Below are 20,044 nucleotides of genomic sequence, written 5' to 3'. Positions count from 1 at the left end.
TATTATTAAAGATTTAAAAACAAAATTTTTCAACAAACCAAGAAAAAAAATTCAAATCATGAATTTAGTGTTAAATGAGGAAACGAAATGAAACGAACAAAATATTTCTTCATATTTTTACTTTTTCGTATACGAAATATACTAATAAAAATTTTGTAATCATAAAAAAAAAATTGAATATCAAAAATTTAATGATTTCCACGCTTTGAGGCCCTAAATAAGAAAAAAAAATTTGAAATTCCGAAAACGTAACGAGATAGATAAATAAAATTCATCATATGTTCTTATAATTAAAATTATTGTTTGGTATCAAATTGTGGTTCGAGTCCATCAATGGAATGGAATACCGCAAAATGATATGAGAATGTGTAGATAGAAGAGAATGGGCCAATATGATTTCCCCAAATATATGAACTCTACTATCTGATTGTAAAGTACAGTAGTTTAAAGCTGTGAAGCTAATTGATGGTAAACCATAAAATGTTTACTTTCATTATTATACACGTAATATAACATTTAGAATGCATCTGCGTTCACAATATCGCATTAATATGTTCTTATTAAATCTATAACAACTTCTAATTTCTAAGCCAATTTTCAAAATATATGCACGTGTTTCTTCAAAGTACTATGAAATCACAGAAAAAATTAAGGGCAAATAAGGACAAAATTTGGTATATAGCCATGCTTAATAGCCCCGACTTTAAAATAAAATATCATATATATAAAAAATATTTTTGCATTTTGTCATACCTTGTCTCTTACATTCAATTAAAATGTGATACGTATTTTTAGTTACTGTATTTAACAATACTTTAATCCAATTCTGTATGGTAAAAACACCAAAGATATATTTTTTTTATCAATATTTTTGTAGACATTTTTGAAATTATTATGGAAATCATAGGGAAAGATAATTGAATAAATGACATTGAAAACGACATTATTGAATAACATCTTTTATATTTTAAGATAGTATCAAAATATACTAGAACATGAACAGTGTAGCTAGGTTGGTATACTATATGTATAATGCGGTATGCATGATAAAAAAAAGTGTTCTACAAAGCATGTCCATTTGTCGAAATTTATCGAATGCAGCACACAGCTACTTCTTAGGTAGTAAGCGCTCATTAAGAAGTTTATAAAAATTTTATTTGAAATATATTTTTATTACTAAACTGATTTTTAATTAAACATTAATATAACTTTTAACGATTTTCCTAAATCAGAGTGTATAAATGCATGAAAATATTTTTCAGATCAATTTAAAATTAGAATAAAAAAAAAACTCTTCGACGATATCAAGTTCATTATTTAAAAAAAATATTTGTATTTTATAAAATTACTTTTCATTGGTTTAGTAATTAGATTTATACTCACACACAATGCGATAATATTAAATGAATTTTATAAATAAAATAAAGAAAAATGAGTAGAACATAAATCATTATTACGCTTAGATATTTTAAGCGAGTGGTTCGAATCGTCTGTAAATTATTTTGTTTTTTAATATTATTGAATAAAGACTGTGCACAATTTTGGAAGAAGTTAAATCATCCAGGTGGGTTTCTCTTGTGTGCAATCTCATTATCTTCCATTTTATATTTTAGGTAATAGTTTTTTAAATAACTGTTTCAAGACTCTAAATTTAAGAAATAAAAATTTTAAAATGATTTTAGACTTTTATTAGGAAAGATAACTTTCGAAACTTTTATAGGATTTTTATTGATTCTTATCGAAAGCATTTGCTGTATTTGAGTGCATTTAATCTAGTATCTTTAAATTAATCTTTTCTTCCCGAAAAACTTTTACTGGTTTAGTTGAAGGGCTGTTGCAATGGCGAAGTCTTCCACAATAACCACATAATTTCTACTAATAATAAAGATGAATGTGTGTGTCTTTGAGCTCTACAGTCCATATCGTTGGAGCTACGGATGCCACATTTGTTACATGCATACTTAGTAGAGAATATTTTGGTACATGTATACTTTGTAGGGAAAATTTGGTACATGTATACTTTGTAGGAAATATGAACCTTGGAATATTTTTTTGAAATTTTAATTAGAGTTTTAATAAATTAAAAATTAAATCGAGTCTCCACGGCTGATTTCCGAAAATATCACTGGATAAAAATAAATTTACACCGTTTTAAAATTTTTAAAATTACCTTTTCAATGATAATTTAATAGTGGTGTAAATTTTTTTTATAAGTTTTGGAAGTTTTTAAAAAAAATATTTTTTCCCGATTTTCAACAATTGTTGTTGCTCTGAAATTAAAAATTGTTCGTTTTTATTGTTTCATCAAATATTTAATTACGAGGTTTTCTTCCATTGGTGAAAACTAAAGAAGAAGAATTCTGTCAAATATCAGCGTAGTTTAGGAGACAAATTAAAAAAAGGAAATTAGAGTAGCTCGAAATTTAGTTAATAGATAAGATGGGTATTTACATTTTTAACTGCGCTATGATGTTATGGAATTGTTTCTTTTAGAAAGGTTCAAATATACAACGAAAAATACATGTGTAAGTGAACTAAAATAGCAAGACTTGAATGTGAGACTAATTAGCGAAATCATGGATATGAAATTATATTTAAACGATATTTCTGAAATCAAATGTAACTAGTATATTTGGTGAACCAGCTGGCAGTCTGAATCAACTAGTATAAAAAAATAAAGAAAGGGCAAGATAATTAAAATATTTACCTCCTATTTCTGTAGCTCCTGTAACTCGACTTGGCCAACCATATCCCATATGATCAGGATTGGCTGATGATAGCTCATCTAAATTCGCATTATTATTTGAAAGCTGTGACACGCCTGCTTGTAGGTGCATTAGCATTATAAATATCCAATTCCAGCCCATAACCGGAATTCTAGGTAACAGCTTCTTCACAATATTCCCAACAGCAAGTGAGCATTGCTCCCGAGAGATGGATTCTTTTACATAGAGCTTCTTCTTTACCATTCAGATTCAGACTATATTTTATAATTCATCAATGAAATTGCACTTTATTAAGTTCACAACATTACATGTAGAATGTGTTGTGCGTTGAAGAATCACTTTTGTATCCCGATTTTGTTTGTTTTATCTGAAAAGAAAAAAAAATCGATTAATATGAAGGTAGAATAATAAAAACTTATCATAAGCAATTTTAAAATTACATTGATGATATAACTTTCAAAAACTTGTGAACAATTTATTTTTTAATACTGATTCGTTGAAGGAAAGCTAGATTATCGGAGCTTGTACAGCTTTGTAGCAAAGTGATGGGGTTTTCATTCTATTCTCTACAAGGAAGTAATGAGTAACACACACACACACACACACACACACACACACACACACACACCTTATGTTAAGTGAAAGGAAGTCTAATTTCAGCCACCAAATATCTCGGTTTGGTTTGGTTATATTAACGTCCCGTTTGAAGCAACACTAGGGCTATTTTAGGACGGACCTCGTAATTTTGAACCGCGGTCAGATGACGAGGACGACACCTGAGCTGGCACCCCCCTCTCCACACCACACCACACCACACCAGCGGGAGGACGTTTGGTCATGACGGATTTAACGTGCAATAGACCTCCTTACACGACAGTTCTTCGGTGGAATCGGGTCACGAACCTGAAACCCTCCGGTTCCGAAGCCGAGACCTTACCACCAGGCCACCACGGCCCTACCAAATATCTCGGATAACCTATGAGATATTTAGTAGTAGTTACCTATGCCATAGTATAAGGGCTTAAAAGATAAATATTTAACAGCTTCTGTTTAGTTTAGTTTAGTTTAGTTATATTAATGTTCCGTTTTAAAACAACACAAGGCTATTTTGGGAAATAACAGCTGATGGTGTTGTATTGAAATAAATGAAGCAGCAGCTGTAATTCCAGATATTCTTTAATGGTTTTTTATCCTAAGAATTATTTACAATTTCCGACATTCAATTTTGCAATCCTAGCATTTTTTATATGTTTACTAGCAGTTCTCGCACAGCGTTTCCCGTGGCATAACATCCAAGAGGAAAATTTAATTTTAAAATTAAGTCTAACCTCCATCTGATATGATGTAGGCATGTCACGCAACATAAAAAAAATTTAAAAATATATTTAGAAGTCATTAAAAATAACTACAAAACGATTTTTTATAGCACGCATTCAGAAATATTTAAACTGTTAAAAGGGCAAAAATATGATATATTCATAGACAAAACAATTCACTAAAAAATACAATAGAAAAGCTGTTTTAAAATTTAAAAATATACAAATAAACCATTGCACCCACTGTTCCACATTTGATTATCAATTCTGTATAATCTGATATGAAAATAAAACTCAGCTTGCTTAAAAATATTTCTTTGTAAACTTGGCGATCACTTCGTAAACTAGGCTGGGCGATCACTTCGCTCCTCAAGAGATTTATGCTGTCTCTGTAATTCAATTGCAATGCGATTTAAAGAGAGACGGTTACTTCGCTCAACTCTCCTTCTCTATGTATGGGCATTATTTTTCTGATATTCGCTAACTAAACGTTTCTTTCCTCTACTTTTTCATTTTTCTACATTTTTATTGCTCCTGCCAATTTCCTTTTTTTTGGGGGGGGGCATAAGGAGTTTTGAATTGCTGTTTAAAATCAGACTTAAACAAAGAAGTGTATTACATATGCATATCCCAGCTCTTGCTATTTGCGCATGCGCAGTTTGAGGTCTTCTCTCATGGGCGGATAAGTGGAAAGCACAGATATTGCTGTTTTGCGCATGCGCGAATCGTAGTAGGAAAATAATTAAAATAGCAATCACAAAACTCCTTTTTTTATTTTGATATGACTTCAGTATACTAATACCTTCTCCAATAAATTCCCTGCAAAATGGTGCAAAAATCTCCAATATCAGTTAAGTATTTCTCGCGTTTTTCTCTTTCAAACATACAGGCGCTTTCAGGAGACTTCATTTTATACTATGTAAAGACAAATTATTGAATGTAATACCTATAGTGGTGGAGTAATGATTATGCTGGGGGTATAAATTCATTTTTTTGATATCCACATACTGTTTGGTATTATGAAACAAAATAAGAATATCAGTATTTTCTCATCTCAAATTAAAGTCTGGAGCATCTATGCCATGTTTCGTTTCTCCATCGATACGCTACTGGTTGTCTAAAAATTGCAATACTAACAATTAATAAATAACGCTTTGAGTTGAGTTTATGAATATGAAGGACATTTTTGTATTAATTAATACGAGCTTTTAAAACTTATCTATGCATCTTCGAAGATTTACAGTTTACTTTCATCTTATCAGAGGTCTAACTTGAATATTGCCTTATGCCCTTTCATTCAGAGTATTATCATCGACAAGAAAATCTAATATCTTTGTGATCCCTTTACTTCGACAAAATTTTTACGTTGAAGTTTAGAGTGAGAAGTGGAGTTAGATCGAGTTAACAAAAGTGCATTAATGGTAGTTATACATCAAGCATTTTTTAGGAAACTACATATATTAAATAAATGTTATTGACATTAAAATGCATATAATTATTGAGAAAAAGGGTTTGTAAGTATATCGTTATTTGACCTTAGAAATTATATTCCAAAATATGTCCCTTTTATTTTCATTTGTTGCATTAATTATTTAATCTAATTATATAAATTGCAGCCTATCTTTCACCCGATTTTTTTTTAAAGAAAGCATTTATAACTGAAGAAGAAATTATAGTATAATAAATGAATTTATAACCTACAATCTTATTATTTGATAGCCCTGATTTCGTAAAAATTTCGTTTCTCTTTAGATTTATGAATTCTTAATAATAATCTAGTCCATAAATAATAAAATTAAGAGCATAATAAGATAAAATTATTTATATTATTGAAAATGAGTAATGATACGTAGATTAAGATATTTAAATAATTATTTTTGTTAAAAATTCAACTACAAATACAGATTAAATCATAAGCTAAAAATTTTCTAAAAATTTTTTTGACTAAAATTTTTCGAAAGATGCATGTAGTTTGAAGGTAAAATCAAAATATACCATTGAGTCATACCAAATTTTAAATAAATAAAATTTGTTTTTGTTTTTAAAGTGCGCATTGTATTTTGTTGAAATGCCATTTTTCATTTCTTCCGAAGGCAATTTGTTTAAGTGTTTTGTTTGCGCAGTTTAGATTAGAATAAAATATTCGATATATTTAATGATATTTCGGAGCTTAGCAACGATGGGTAAACAACCAATAATTGATGTCTGTAACTTGTGGTTAGAAAAAATCGGGCATTTAGTCAACCTATAACCATATCTGCATTAGTATAAAGAAAAACATTTTTGGGTTTCTGAGGTGGTACCAGTAGAAGAATAAATTGGAAAACAAAAAAAAAAAAAACTTTATAGATTTGCTTCAAATTCAATTTGGTATGCCATCTAATTTGATAAATTTCTTTGAAATTAGCATTTGACGAACATGGAAAACCTTTCTTTTCGTATTTATTTATTTCCTTTTCATTAATAAAATAATAAATCAATATTTATGCGCATTGAAAATGGAAGCAATAATAGCACCAAAAATAGTAGCAATACACTTACATACCAATCTGAATAATCTTTCGAATTATCTTTCCAAATTTGAGATTTTTTAAGTTACTTTCTTTCAGTTTTATTTTCTAGTTTAATTACTAGAAAAAAAAATCAAAAAATGGAATGTTATATTTTTATGCATAAAATTGCTATATATATATATATATATATATATATATATATATATATATATATAACCAAAAAAACTTTGATTAAATTTTGTAACCAACATCCCTTTTTCCTTTTCAAAATGTATTAACCTTTATTACAACTTATTTTTAGTGTAGTTTATAAATTCGATTGATAATGTGATTTCCTTTTCTTCCACATTAGAACTATTTTATAAGATGAATATAAAAAAAAATATGTCAACTCTGCTAGTTAGTTTTATTTTTAATTGAATCTAATAAAAACAGGCGTATCAGTTTTTCTTTAAAATTTTGAACTTACTGCAAAAAGAGATAAATATCGCATAAAGAAATAAGAAAAAAATGAATGGAGGCATTAACATATCATATAAGGTAAATGAGTTTCTAATTTTCATCACTTGAATAAATAAATAATTTTACTATGAGAAACACTTTCTTATAAAATTTTTTTTCTTGTATTTTATTCTCCATTTACTCCTACTTAAAAACTGATTATAATAATTTATTTTTAGCTAAATTCCTTATAGAAAGACTATCTGTTGCAATATGTATGTATATCACGATACATAATTTGAGAAAATTTCTACAGATTTTCGCCGATTTATATACAAATATATAACCGTATAATACTTTATCCACGCTGTCATATTAACTTGATAATTATTTTTACTTGATTATAAATCTTCTTGGTATATGTTGGAAGGAAAGTAAAACATCTTGATCAGATCATAAAAGGAATATAGTTCAAAGGGCGGAAGGTGGGACTTGAAGTTTTCAAAAGTTGTGCATCTCATTAAGATGCACAACTTTTATATTAAAAGTTTTTAGATAGTCGAAATTCTTTAGGTTGAAAAATGATTTTCAATTCCTAATTTCGACTATTTTTAGCATATTTGTAATGCTAAAATACATTTAGATAAATTTTAAAAAAAATTCCACGCCTACTTTTATTTCTTAGTTTGAAATTGTTTAAGAATACGATAGCTAAAATTTATTAGTTTGAAGAAAACTAATTAAATAAAAATAAAAGAGGGGAAATATTTATTAACAATATCATACAAAAAAGGTGTCTTAGCAAATTTTGGATGTTTTATGCGCTTTAGTTCTTTAAATGTATTTAATTATAGTTATTATTTATTTAAATGCGTCGATACAGATCATAGTAGATATTTATTTTACTATAAATGTTGATACGGTATTAATAAAGTCATTATCTCTTATTTATCTGTTCATGGATTCAGTAGGAAATATTTCATTGTTCTAAGGATTGAAAGGAATTTGAAAATATTAATTTAGATGATGAGGATACTAAAAGCCTTTTTAAGTGTAATATTATTTCGTGATACAATTACTATTCTTAAATTCTAGTTTTTAGACAATTGGACCACAAATATTATTAATTCTTTTTCCAAACTATTACATTATTTCACAATAAAAGAAAAGTAGACCATTTTAAAATCTTTTCATTGTATTTTACGGCGAATAATAAGACACAGTTTTGCGATTAGAAACCATAATCATTTCCAGTAATTTAGTTTCCACTGTTATAAACTGTATATAAATATGTAAAATTTTTTAAGTCAAATAATGACAGCTTCAGTCTGTTGTATTACAAATCATTTATAATGAAACAACTAACTTTGGATCATTATATCATTTTTTTACACTCAAGTACATGAAGCGCTTAATGTATTGTAATTAGTGAAAAATTCTACCTTTATATTTTCACCAATGTGTGTGTTAAATATCTACACAAGAATCTACAACTAAATTTTTGTCATGCGTTATGTACACTTTATGTCCCTTTAGTTAGATTTACTTCATCCTCTCTTTATTTCAAAACTAAACACAAAATAAGTAAGTAAATGTTTGAAAAGATTAAGATGAAAAGCACCAAAACCTTTTTAAGTTATATTCTTCAGAAACAGCCATTTCTCAGAATGGGTAATTTGGAATTAATTGCCTAATTGTGTTCGATTAAAATCTCTTAAAAAGCATTGATATTTTTAATATAAAGAGAAAAAAATTGGGTTACAGATTTTAGTGAAATATTGAAAGAAATTGCACTACATATAGTCACAATCAGCGCTTTAAAGAAGCTGGTTGTGGTTTTGATATTAGTTTAAATGCTGTGCCAAGGCGCTTTTAGTCAGTTTGAGGCTTTGTGGAAGCCTCGGAATTAAGTCAGGTTACAGATTGATAAAGGTTTGATAAATTATCAGGTTGCAGAAAGGGATATCAAATAAAAGATTTCAACTCATATTAAATAATAAAATGAAAGGAGATTTTTTAATTGGTCCTGGGAGGTCAACAACTTTCGTTTTCTAGTTTATGGTCGCTGGCAAAAATATTTTGAAAAATACAAAAGCTTCATCAAGCGAATGAAATATGTTTAAAAAATTAAATATTAAAAATCCAGGCATGAATATTCTTTATTCAGATATGCTAATGGAGATGTGCACATACAGAACAAAGCCATTATTATTTTTCTAATACTGTTATTGTCCATCACAACTCAAAATACCAGGAAGCTTATCACAGAAATAATAGCCAAAAGGTAGTACTTTAGGAAATTGCATGAAGGTCGGTAATTAGTTACTATTCAAAATACAAATTATTATTCAGCACTGGACATTAGTTATGACACCATAAATCAGTTCCCCTAAAGAGGTGTTCTTAATTACTTGTATTAGTACCACTTTATAAATAAGTAAAAAGGAGTAAAATTTGTGGTTGACAGCAAAACCTACTGTTGTGAAAATCCATGTTTAACAAAGCGCACAAAATGCATTAAAATTAATGGAGTCGTTTTTGAAGAAGAGATAGATAGATAACGACGCTTAATAAAGCAAGCTTACAAAATATTTTAAAATTAATGAAATGTTCTAGACGTTTTTTGAAAGAACAACAAATGGGTTCAAACTTTGATATATAATTTATATAGAAGTAAAATAAGCTATTTAACAACAGATAATATTTATATAAGATAAAATCTAATAAAATATTCATTTGCTTCTCTAAAGATTTCTGGAGGGGAAAAAAAGAATAATAATCTACATTATTATAAAATAAGTCGACGCCCTTTTCATGAAATAGCATGCAATTTTGTCGCTTTTGAGTGATTTACTTATTTATTTCACAACAGGGGCTTACTTATATGTGGAAAAAGAACAGCTGCGTATTCAGTAAGATATAACAATTAAAAAATATGACTTCTGCCGTATTTAGTGCTTCTTTTTAGATACATTAACACGAAAAACTACGTGGTCCTGCATTTCTAATCATATTAATTTAAAAAAATCTTGTGATACTGAATAAAAGATGTATGATCTACTCTCTCCTCGCTTTTGATAGTAGGGTTTTTTGAAAAGTTTTGATAAAGATAACGCTCAGCGAGAATAGGTGAATGTAATGGTGTTGTAGAGGGCTTTAGCGTGTCAGAATTGTAGCGGGTAATCGTAGAAGCGCACGCGACGACTTCGAATATCGATTTTGGAAGGGTCATTTCAAAACTTTTATATTGGGTGTCAGAGGCAGGTGCAATTTAAAACGAATTTGGCTTTCTGTTATTCTAGGCAACGGTACTCTAATGACATATTTTTGAAAAATGGAGGTAAAAAAGGCAATCGAACAGTATTGTTCACATAGGCTCACACTTACAATTAGAATTAGCAATTTCATTAATCGCATTGTATGACTTTTTTTCTATTTCTCCTCTACAGAAGACAGTATTAGTTTTTATAAGCTTCTATTCGGATGTATTTAAAAATTTTTAATCTTAAATTATTTGGGAATCAACTATTACTATTAAATGATTATGATGTCGTGTCCGCGTTACCACCGAAAGGGAGTGCAGTAGCTTCTGAGGGTAAAGACCCCTGAGCACCCGAGGGCAGAAGTCTGACTTCTAGCTCATATGAAGATGAAACTCACACATTCGTTTTCATAACCCCTTTTTACAGGGGGACGCATTCACGCACCTCACAGATAGAACACAGATGAAGAACAACCATGCCCGAACCGCGATTCGAACACGGGACGCCCAGATCACGGGGAAGATGCTCTACCCCTATGCAAGGACGCCGGCATTACTATTAAATGTTCCAAACAATTTGAAGGATGATTATCATTTTAGTTAAAGTTTCAGGATCGAAATACAATGAAAAACTAATCCTGACGATTTATTAAAAGGCCCACTTGTTTTATTCATCATTGTTTTAATTCATTATTTTAAACATACAAACATATGGGTTATTATACTATTAGACAGAAATATTTAATAACTTAATAAAAAGAACTGAAAGAAATTATAATAAGCACAAAGAAACTTGAACACTAGGTTTACGGACATTTCTTATATAACAATCTCTACGAACCAGCGTCAATTTAGCGCATGAAAGAATACATATATTTAAAGAAAAACAACCACTTAGAGAGCAATATAATTAAACACTACAAGTAAAAAAAAATGAAAATAGGAGATATATTTTTATAGAACAATTTTATTATTCAGTAATATTTTAGTGCATTACTTCAATATTCTACATTCATTCCGCGCATCTTTTACACAAATACTCAATTTTTTTTGTACACTTTCCGTAAACAATCTTTTTACATTTTTTATAGGTGTTTCGTTCTTTCTACTGTTGCTTATCGGGCTTGCTTCATTTGAGATAATAGGATCGAGGTATAGTCGATGCATTTATATTTATTATTTTTGTAATTTTTGCATGGGTAAAACTAATTTACTAAAAATTTCATTTACAATACGTTCGCTTCAAATTGACGCACGTCCGTAGAGGTAGGTATACCACATAGAGGATTTCAATATTTCAAAACTTTTGAAGAAAATAGACTTCAGTATATATTTGCCTCATTTAACGGATAAAAGTCAGTACAAGAGATAAAATAAAAATGCGAACGGTTTTTGTAATTTTCATTAAAAAATTCGAAATGCGTCAAAATGACGCGTTTTATAAATCTAGTGTTAAGATTTCAAAATTTTGTAACATAAAAATGAAGCGATATATCGAAGCAGTTTTGTGAAATAAATTTACATGAAAAATAAGCATAAGACACATTGCTATTAGAATATAATTAATTAAGAATGGAAAGGCATAACTCCACTGTATCTCTTCGGCGTCATTACAATTTCAATAGAATGCTTTTTCTTAATATCTAATGTTTCATTCATTCATTTACTCATAGTTAAAAATTATTATACATGGAAAAGTGCAAAAATTTGAAATATATATAAAGTACGGGAATTTATGATCTTGATACCTTTTTTCAAAATTCGGTTTCAAAATTTGTTTCTTACACAGTTTCTTTACTATTATTTATTCTTTGGTTCTCTTACAGAGATGCAGATAAAATAATCTTTTTTTAATTATAAATATGTTAATAAAAGTCCAAGTGTGTCATAAATAGGTATGCTGCTAGTGATAAACTACATACTGATAAAAAACAAAGATTAAAAACAATTAAAGGGACTTCATAACGCAAAAAGGGGGGTGGAAGCTCAGAATGGGTTGTGTACTGTTCGAATCCTCATATTTTATCTCTGTATTCATTTAAGCAATTTGTAGATCCGTCTCTGTATTGTCATGTACAAATGTATCATTTTCATTAGCTTTATTTTACTTTTGTTAACTCTCTGTTTTGACGCAACACTTGGGGCAAATTTAGAACGAACCTCATGAATTTTGAACTACTATCAGACTACGAGAGCGAGTCTAAGCAGGCATCTTCTGTGTTTCTATGCCATAGCATAGAATGGAGATTTCGCTTCGACAATTTAGAGTGAACTGGACCTGCTTGTCATCAGTTCTAAAGTAAGCTGGATTTTGAATTTGAAACCTCTAGCCCCCTATCTTATCATCAGACCATTGTTATCTTTTCTCATCAATATAAGGTTTTCTGTTCTGTATAATGCATGAATCAAATCTATAAATGGCCGATTTTTCTCTGTTTTCGTTTCTCGTATACCCATTCAATTTAGCAATTTGCCTTAAAAAATGAAATTTACAGTTCTTTATGAGGGCAATTTTAACCCTTGTATCCAGAGGTCGCGGAGGGTTCAGGTTCGAGTCTCGATACCACAGAACAACCGTCGTGTAAGCGTGTCTAGTGCACGTTAAATCTGTCAGGGTGAAACGTCCTCCCTCGCGTGGCGTGGAAATTTGGAAAGGGGGGGGGTGCCAGCTCTGGTGTCGTCCTCGTCTCTGACAGCGGCTCAAAATTACAAGGTCCGTCCCAAAATAACCCTTGTGTCGCTTTAAAAATGGGACGTTAATATAACTTACCCTTTGTACTCGGAAAAGTAATACAATGCATCATTTAGTATCAGGACTTGTTTACTGTTCTGAAAAAAAAATTATAATTTTTTAAAATTCGAATTTTTCCAAAAAACCAATCTACATCTTCTTATCACTCTGCATGTATTTTTAACAATCAAAGTAAAAAAATAGATAAATAAGAGGTCAAAATGATACACTGTCTTGAATGATGCTTCGCAAGAGACATCAAAGCACAAGTTAAATGCATTTATTTTAATCCATTTACTGCCATATTTCTTTTGAAATTTTTGACCGGATATGTTTTATATATGCTCAAAAAGTTGTGCAACAGTATAATTAAATTCAAATTATGTTTCGTTTTCAAAATATTTAATATTTTTGAAAAAGAGTATCGTTATAAAATGATCGACAGAATGATTGCAATAAGAGAAAAAAATAAAAAAAAAACTGAAGAAGAAACAAATCTAAACCTATATCGTTACTTAACTTCTAAATTACATGCTTATATATGATGTTTCCTTATAATATAAAACCAAACCAAAAATGTGATGTTTCAAGCATAACAATTATGCTCCATTCAACTTACAGATAAATTTCAAATTTGTTTAATTGTTGTGAAGAAACAAAACTCGAAATATAGACTGTTTGCTAAACACAGTATTGACTGATATACATATAATGAAACCAAACTGTTTGCCGTACCAAATATATTTTTGGTGCACAGTGATGTTTGTAAAAATACAAAATCGCCAAATTGGCAGCAAATGGATTCTTTCAAAAGAACTGAAAAGAAATAGTGACGTACTTAAGCCAAACACATAACAGAATTACTTAACAAAAGAAGGATAATAAAATTTTTATAATAAAAACATAGGAAATAAGAAAAAACAAACAAAATTTTTAATTCTAAAATATTATTCAATTCATTTTTAAAAAGACACAAAAATATAAATAATGCTAATATGATTACTAGGCAATGTAATATTAACTAAAATGATCCACTGTAAAACAAAATCTCTGTCTGTGTGCCAAATAAATATTAAAAAAATCTAAAATTGAAATTTTCAATAATTAAAATTAAAAAAAAACACGTGAAAATGTACAACGGTCTGAAAAAGGAATTCCTCATTATTTGGGTCAGAAAAATGTATGAATCGAATTTCAAACTGATACATTCCTGAAGCTCAACAAATGAAATTCTTTTTAAAGGCAATGCGCAAGCTTTGCTGGAAAATGCTTTGAGTTCAATACTGTGAATGTCATAGTGGAAAAGAATAACAGTTCTTTAATAAGGACAAAGTCGAGCATTTCCTGAGTAAGAAAAGAGCGAAAGTAGTCTAAAGATTGAACGGATTAAATTCTTTTTCCATGATATTTATATTTAAAGGAAGAATTGATTCTGAAAAATACTACTCTTTAACTGAAACCGGAATACAAATCTATGAGGATTGTCCAAAAACTATCTGCCGTATTGCTTCCATATGGGATGCTAATATAACTAAATCTGATCCCTTACCATCAGAATAGGACAATAATGCAAAATTGGTATCAACAATGATTTTTAGAAAAAAAAAATGTAATTTTTTACCACGATGTACATTGAAATTTGCAGAGAGAGAGGAAGACAAATATTTTAGTGACAGCATTTTGTAATGCAACAACACGGTTTCCAAATCATTATATATTTGGTTTGTAAATCTTGAATATGTTTCAGAGTCCTTACATTGGTGTATGTAATTAGTAATGTAGTATATGGAAATTAGAACATCGAAACCTGGCCTCTCGTCTAATCTTCATTTCAGAAACAGTCCAAAACTGTGAGATTCATCTTAATCTGTTCATATATAATGACTTACCTGACACGAACAATGAATTAGTGAATTTTAAATTTGCAATTAAATGAGAGTAAATGTAATTTAAGATACAAAAATCACTTAGAAGCTCTTCAATATCTCGAATGATACTCATGTTATTAAAAGAATTAAAATAACAATAAGTATGCTAAATAAGATATCCATCGAAGTAGGAAATTAAATAAATTCGTATCTCAAGGGGCTAAATAATTTCTCATGTATTAGCAAATAAATTAATGTATTGAGTATGATATGACTGCATATGTGAAAAAAAGGAAGTATCTATACAAATTATATATACACATTTCAAATTCTTCAGACGATAATCAGGGTGTCCCAAAAAAATGTATACACATTTTAGCAGCTGATAACTAAGTTATTTCTTCTTTCTTTACGGACTGAACACATTGAACCGAGTGATAGCAGACAGACTTGAATTTGAAGAAAGGAAATTTATTCTAAAATGCTATTGGAAGTATGAAAATGCAGTAGAAGTGCAAAGACAATTTAAGAGGGAGTTTAACAAAGAACCACCTACACGAGTTACCATCACTCGAATTAGAGATAAGTTTGAAGCTGATGGAACTGTTCAGGACGTCCATAAACCTGCAACAGTTGTTCAATTGAGGGCATCATTGAACATGAATGTACGAATATCCCAAGGGAATTGTTCCATCATGTGTGCTATTCCATCGTTTCGCGTTGTCAGCAGTGTCTGGAGCAGAACGGACATCAGTTTGAGAACATGCGATAACAAGACAATAGAACGATATTTGTAGAATCTTTTACATGTTGAAAATTATTTGAATTATAATAAACCCCAAATTTACAATTATTTAAAGCGTGTATACATTTTTTTGGGACGCCTTGTGTGTGTATATATATATATATATAAACTTTTTTTTCTGCCATTTATAATATTTGAAAAGTTAAAAAAAAAGTTTTAAATCTTTGGTAATTAAATTTTACTGATAATAACTTTTCAGAAAAAATGTAAAAATTTTGTAAATTGCATAATGTATTTGACAGATCTGTCACGTTTAATGAATGTGCTCACTTAATTTTAAATAACTCTAATTTAATTTAAAATCGCTATTAAGTAATCTGTTAAGCTGAGAAACGTTAGTCACTATTGAAAGCTCTAAAAACAAGATATCAAATTTTAAATTTCTAACAATGCCCACAGAAAGAATTTTATGTAAATTTCATATTTCATGAATCGATTATGTTTTCACGATAGATGAAGTCAATGGCATCTTTTTTTTTGAAATACATGTTGAAAAACGACAAATACTGAATATCTCTATGTTATAGAGAATATAATAGTTTTATATATCACTACAAAACGTGGCAGAGCACAAAAGGGCTATGTTTAGTTCTGAAAACATAATCCTTAATTATCATGATTGAAAACAAGAAAACTTCGGAAAACGTCACAAAGGAGATGTACTATTGTCATTAGTATTCAAAACTTTGAAAAGAGAATAACAGACTGTTAAGAAGTTCAATTTACCAAATTAGATTATTCTATTTCTTCCAGCGATACATTTTACATCGTTATGCGATTATAACTCTAAAAAAATTCGTGCGACTGAATATGAAGGATAATAAAAAGGGAACAAGCCTCATAATGATTTGTACAGATGCTTTTAGAAAGTATAGCTGGACATAATTCTTTTTTGGAGAATTTCTCCTTTTCAGGAACAAAGTAAGAAAAATCGAAATACATATAAAATGAGAATTTAAAGCGATGACTGATTCTGGATTACTTGAAATTTTTTATTGTGTGAATGAATTTATTTTACTGATTTCAATAACGGGTTTCAAGAATTCATCGTCTAGAGGAAATTAATGCTTTGTTGATATGAAATGTTTACAATCAAAACTGGGACATATATTGAAGTAAACATAGTAAACTCTGTAACTGAATAATTTTCTATTAAAAGTAAAAGTAGTAAAATTCCAAAAGAAAAAAAATGTATTAAGTTTTTCCATTTTCAAATCAAGTAAAATAATCACTTTGTGACAATACAGAAAGGAAAAATAAATAAAGCTTTTATTAAAATTACATATGGCCATACCTTTTTGAAAAAAACATCATCGGTGAAAGAACAAAATGCTGAAGAATCACCTTTTCAAAAATATATTGGTTAACTTATGTGCTTGAATAGTCATTCACTCGATATTTCGGTATATAAGTTGTAAGAAAGAAATTCCCGGTTAATATTAGCTAAAAATCGATTTTTTAAATTGAAATTTGATTACTAATTACTATGTTGGAACTGAATCTGAATCTTTAAAAAAAATGCTCCATAAAATTAAATTTGCGCAAGGCTGACGTTTATCGAATTACAAATTTTCAATACAAATTGCTCTTTTCCACTCAATATGAAAAAATCTCAATATAAAAATGATCAATATAAAAAAAATCAATATAAAAAAATCTCAATATAAAAATGATCAATATAAAAAAAATCTAAATATAAAAATAATCTTCATTTAGATTATTGTGTTTCGTATTTCAGAAATATATTCGAGCATAACTAAATGCATTTGGTCAAGAAAACGCCTTAATATAATAGCTTTAATATTATCTTTGAAGACTTATTTTTAAATTATATTATTCTTATATATTGTTTTTAATCCATTTTGTAATAAACAACGAATTTAAATGCCAAATTTGCTCAAATATAAATTTAAAAAAATCAATCTCTATTTATCTTTAAATACTCGTATTCAAGTATTCTTTAATACTCGTTACTCTATAGTTTCTCAAGTATTTTTGTCGATAGCATCAAATAACTCTCCAAAACAATTTTATATTGATATAAGATAAAAAAAATCAAGAAACAACTGAAGTAGTATCCTCGAATCTTTCTGATATACTACATAAGAAAAGTATTTTTTTGCCAAAACTCACATAGAAATGTGGACTTAGATAAAGCCGTTAACATAAGAATGCTCGATCTCTATATTAAGAGTCCCGCATCTGAGCACTCTGCGCAACATAACAAATCGAAGAAAATCAAATACGTATTTTGAAGACCGTTTTTTCAATATATTAAAACCAAATTTTGACACAAATCTCAGTTATAATAGTAAGAACACATACCAAATTTCATTTATCTAATTTGGAGTTACCACGTTTACATGCATGAGAATGTACGGACTGACAGATGGCCGAACCCTTGATAGATGTGATTCAAAATGTGGGAAAAAATCAACACATTAGGTGCTAAAACATTGAGCCAAATTTCATTTATTCAAGTCATTCCGTTTGTGAGTTATCGCTTTTATATGCACACGAAAGCACAGAAAGATAGAAGCTCGATTTCTTCTCGGATTTTGTTTAAAATTTGGCACAGATCTTAACTTAAGATGCTAAATATGTGTAATAAATTTTAGTCATTTGTAACTCTTTTCATTTTATAGTTATCATGTTCCTTTAGACTCGGACAGACAGATAAACAAACTTCTAGAGAAAGACTTTCGTTCAAATTTTGATAAATATCTACAAGTTTCTAGTAAAGGCCACGCACTAAATTTCTTCTATTTAACTTGAAAAGTTTTTGAGTTATCTTGATCCCAAAGATAGAACAAATACATAATTTCATTTCTTTTTCTACTCGGCGCGATCTGAAACATGGAGATTCATCATCATTTCAGGTTTGAATGAAAACGATTAATCTTTTTTGTATACTTCTATACTGCATACTTCCTATTTTCTTTATATTCTAAAGATTAAGTTAAAAAAATTCCAAAGTAAAATAACCGAAGAAAGTATAGTTATTTTAACGTCCCGTTTTAAAGCAACACTAGGGATATTTTGGGACGGATCTCGTAATTTCGAACCACGGTCAGATGATGAGGACGATACCTAAACTGGCAACCCCTCTCCAAACTTCCACATCACACCAGAGGGAGGACGTTTGGCTCCGAGAGATTCAACGTGCACCAGACCCGCTTAGATGACGGTTCGTCGGTGGAATTGGGTCTCGAACCTGAAAATTTCCGGTTCTGAAGCCGAGACTTTACCACCAGGCCACCGTAACCCAATGGAAGAAAAAGAAATTCAGAAATAAAGAAAATTTTATAACTATAATAATAATTCAAACCTTTAGAAACAGGTATAAAATACATTAAGAGTTAATAACATGATATTATATTTAAGACAGAAAACTCATCATTCATTCGAGCTTCTTACATTCAAGTTTCAACTCCTCGTGCCAATCGGGTTTCATAGAAAGGTTATGAAATAAAAGAAATCCATGAACACAAAACTGAGGTGGTAAAAAATGAGATGCGGGAAATCTCCCTTTAACACCCGCACCTGAAGCCAATCACTCACATCAATCGCCAAATCACAGTCGTCAAGTTACACGCTTGTGCAGAAATCTTTCCATTTTTCTATGTAATACATCCTTCCGACTTCCGAGTATTCGTTATCACTCTCGGGATATTAATTTCTTAATACATGATGTAACTACGGAAGCTAACAGGTTAAATAAAGGTTCATCGACACCACCCTAGCAACCGCACTTCTCAGAGGCACTCGGGTTAATGACTGTAGCTCCCCAAGGAATAAGAAACCATTTTTAATTCTTGAGTGTAACCGGAATAATGACGATCGGACAGAAGACCCCACCTTGCCAAGTGCTCTACAGGGGAATAATATCACTCAAATGCTGAGCAATTATTCTGGGAGTCAGCGTTACTCACTCACTGAAATGTTATGACACAGATCTGGTACTTTCACACGCTTACCAAACGCACGATTAGGTACTTTCTCGTTTTATGCAGTCCCTTTTCTACATTTTATAGAGAAGTTTTTGCTTTTAAAGGCAATAACCTCGCACCGAATGGCTGGAATATTCAGATTCAATTACTTCTGCAAAAAAAAAATGAATGATTGCTTTCTGTTTTAGATAAATTTTGGTAAATTTTTTCTTTTTCTTTTAGATTCGTAATTATGTTTTCCTGTACTCCGGTTATTTCACTCATAGTTCATATTGAAATCTCTATGAAAAATAAAGATGAATGTATGTGTGTGTTGGTGATGATGAATATGTTGGTACTCTGCAGACAAGACCCTTGGATTTAAAACTACTCATATTAGCTCATATATACTTTCGAGGATAGCAATATGCAACCAACTCAGCGAATATTTTT

The 20,044-nt window shown here is 29.5% G+C and overlaps 1 protein-coding gene across 3 annotated transcripts in view; it reads right to left on the bottom strand.

Moving 5' to 3' along the window:
* LOC129961632 (uncharacterized) overlaps positions 1-20,044 on the bottom strand; it is a 105,933-nt gene that overhangs the window by 65,319 nt on the left and 20,570 nt on the right. For 2 of the 3 annotated variants that reach the window (XM_056075148.1, XM_056075150.1), the window contains exon 2: positions 2,708-3,093. In XM_056075148.1, the coding sequence (XP_055931123.1) occupies positions 2,708-2,969 (262 nt within the window). In that variant the 5' untranslated portion in view covers positions 2,970-3,093. Of the gene's footprint in view, positions 1-2,707; positions 3,094-13,028; positions 13,088-20,044 lie in introns of those variants that run through there. The other variant, XM_056075151.1, reaches the window with a different exon arrangement.

The sequence above is a fragment of the Argiope bruennichi genome, chromosome 2 (assembly GCF_947563725.1).
Source record: "Argiope bruennichi chromosome 2, qqArgBrue1.1, whole genome shotgun sequence".
NCBI classification, from domain to species: domain Eukaryota; kingdom Metazoa; phylum Arthropoda; class Arachnida; order Araneae; family Araneidae; genus Argiope; species Argiope bruennichi.
This window is presented reverse-complemented; position numbering and strand designations above follow the sequence as displayed.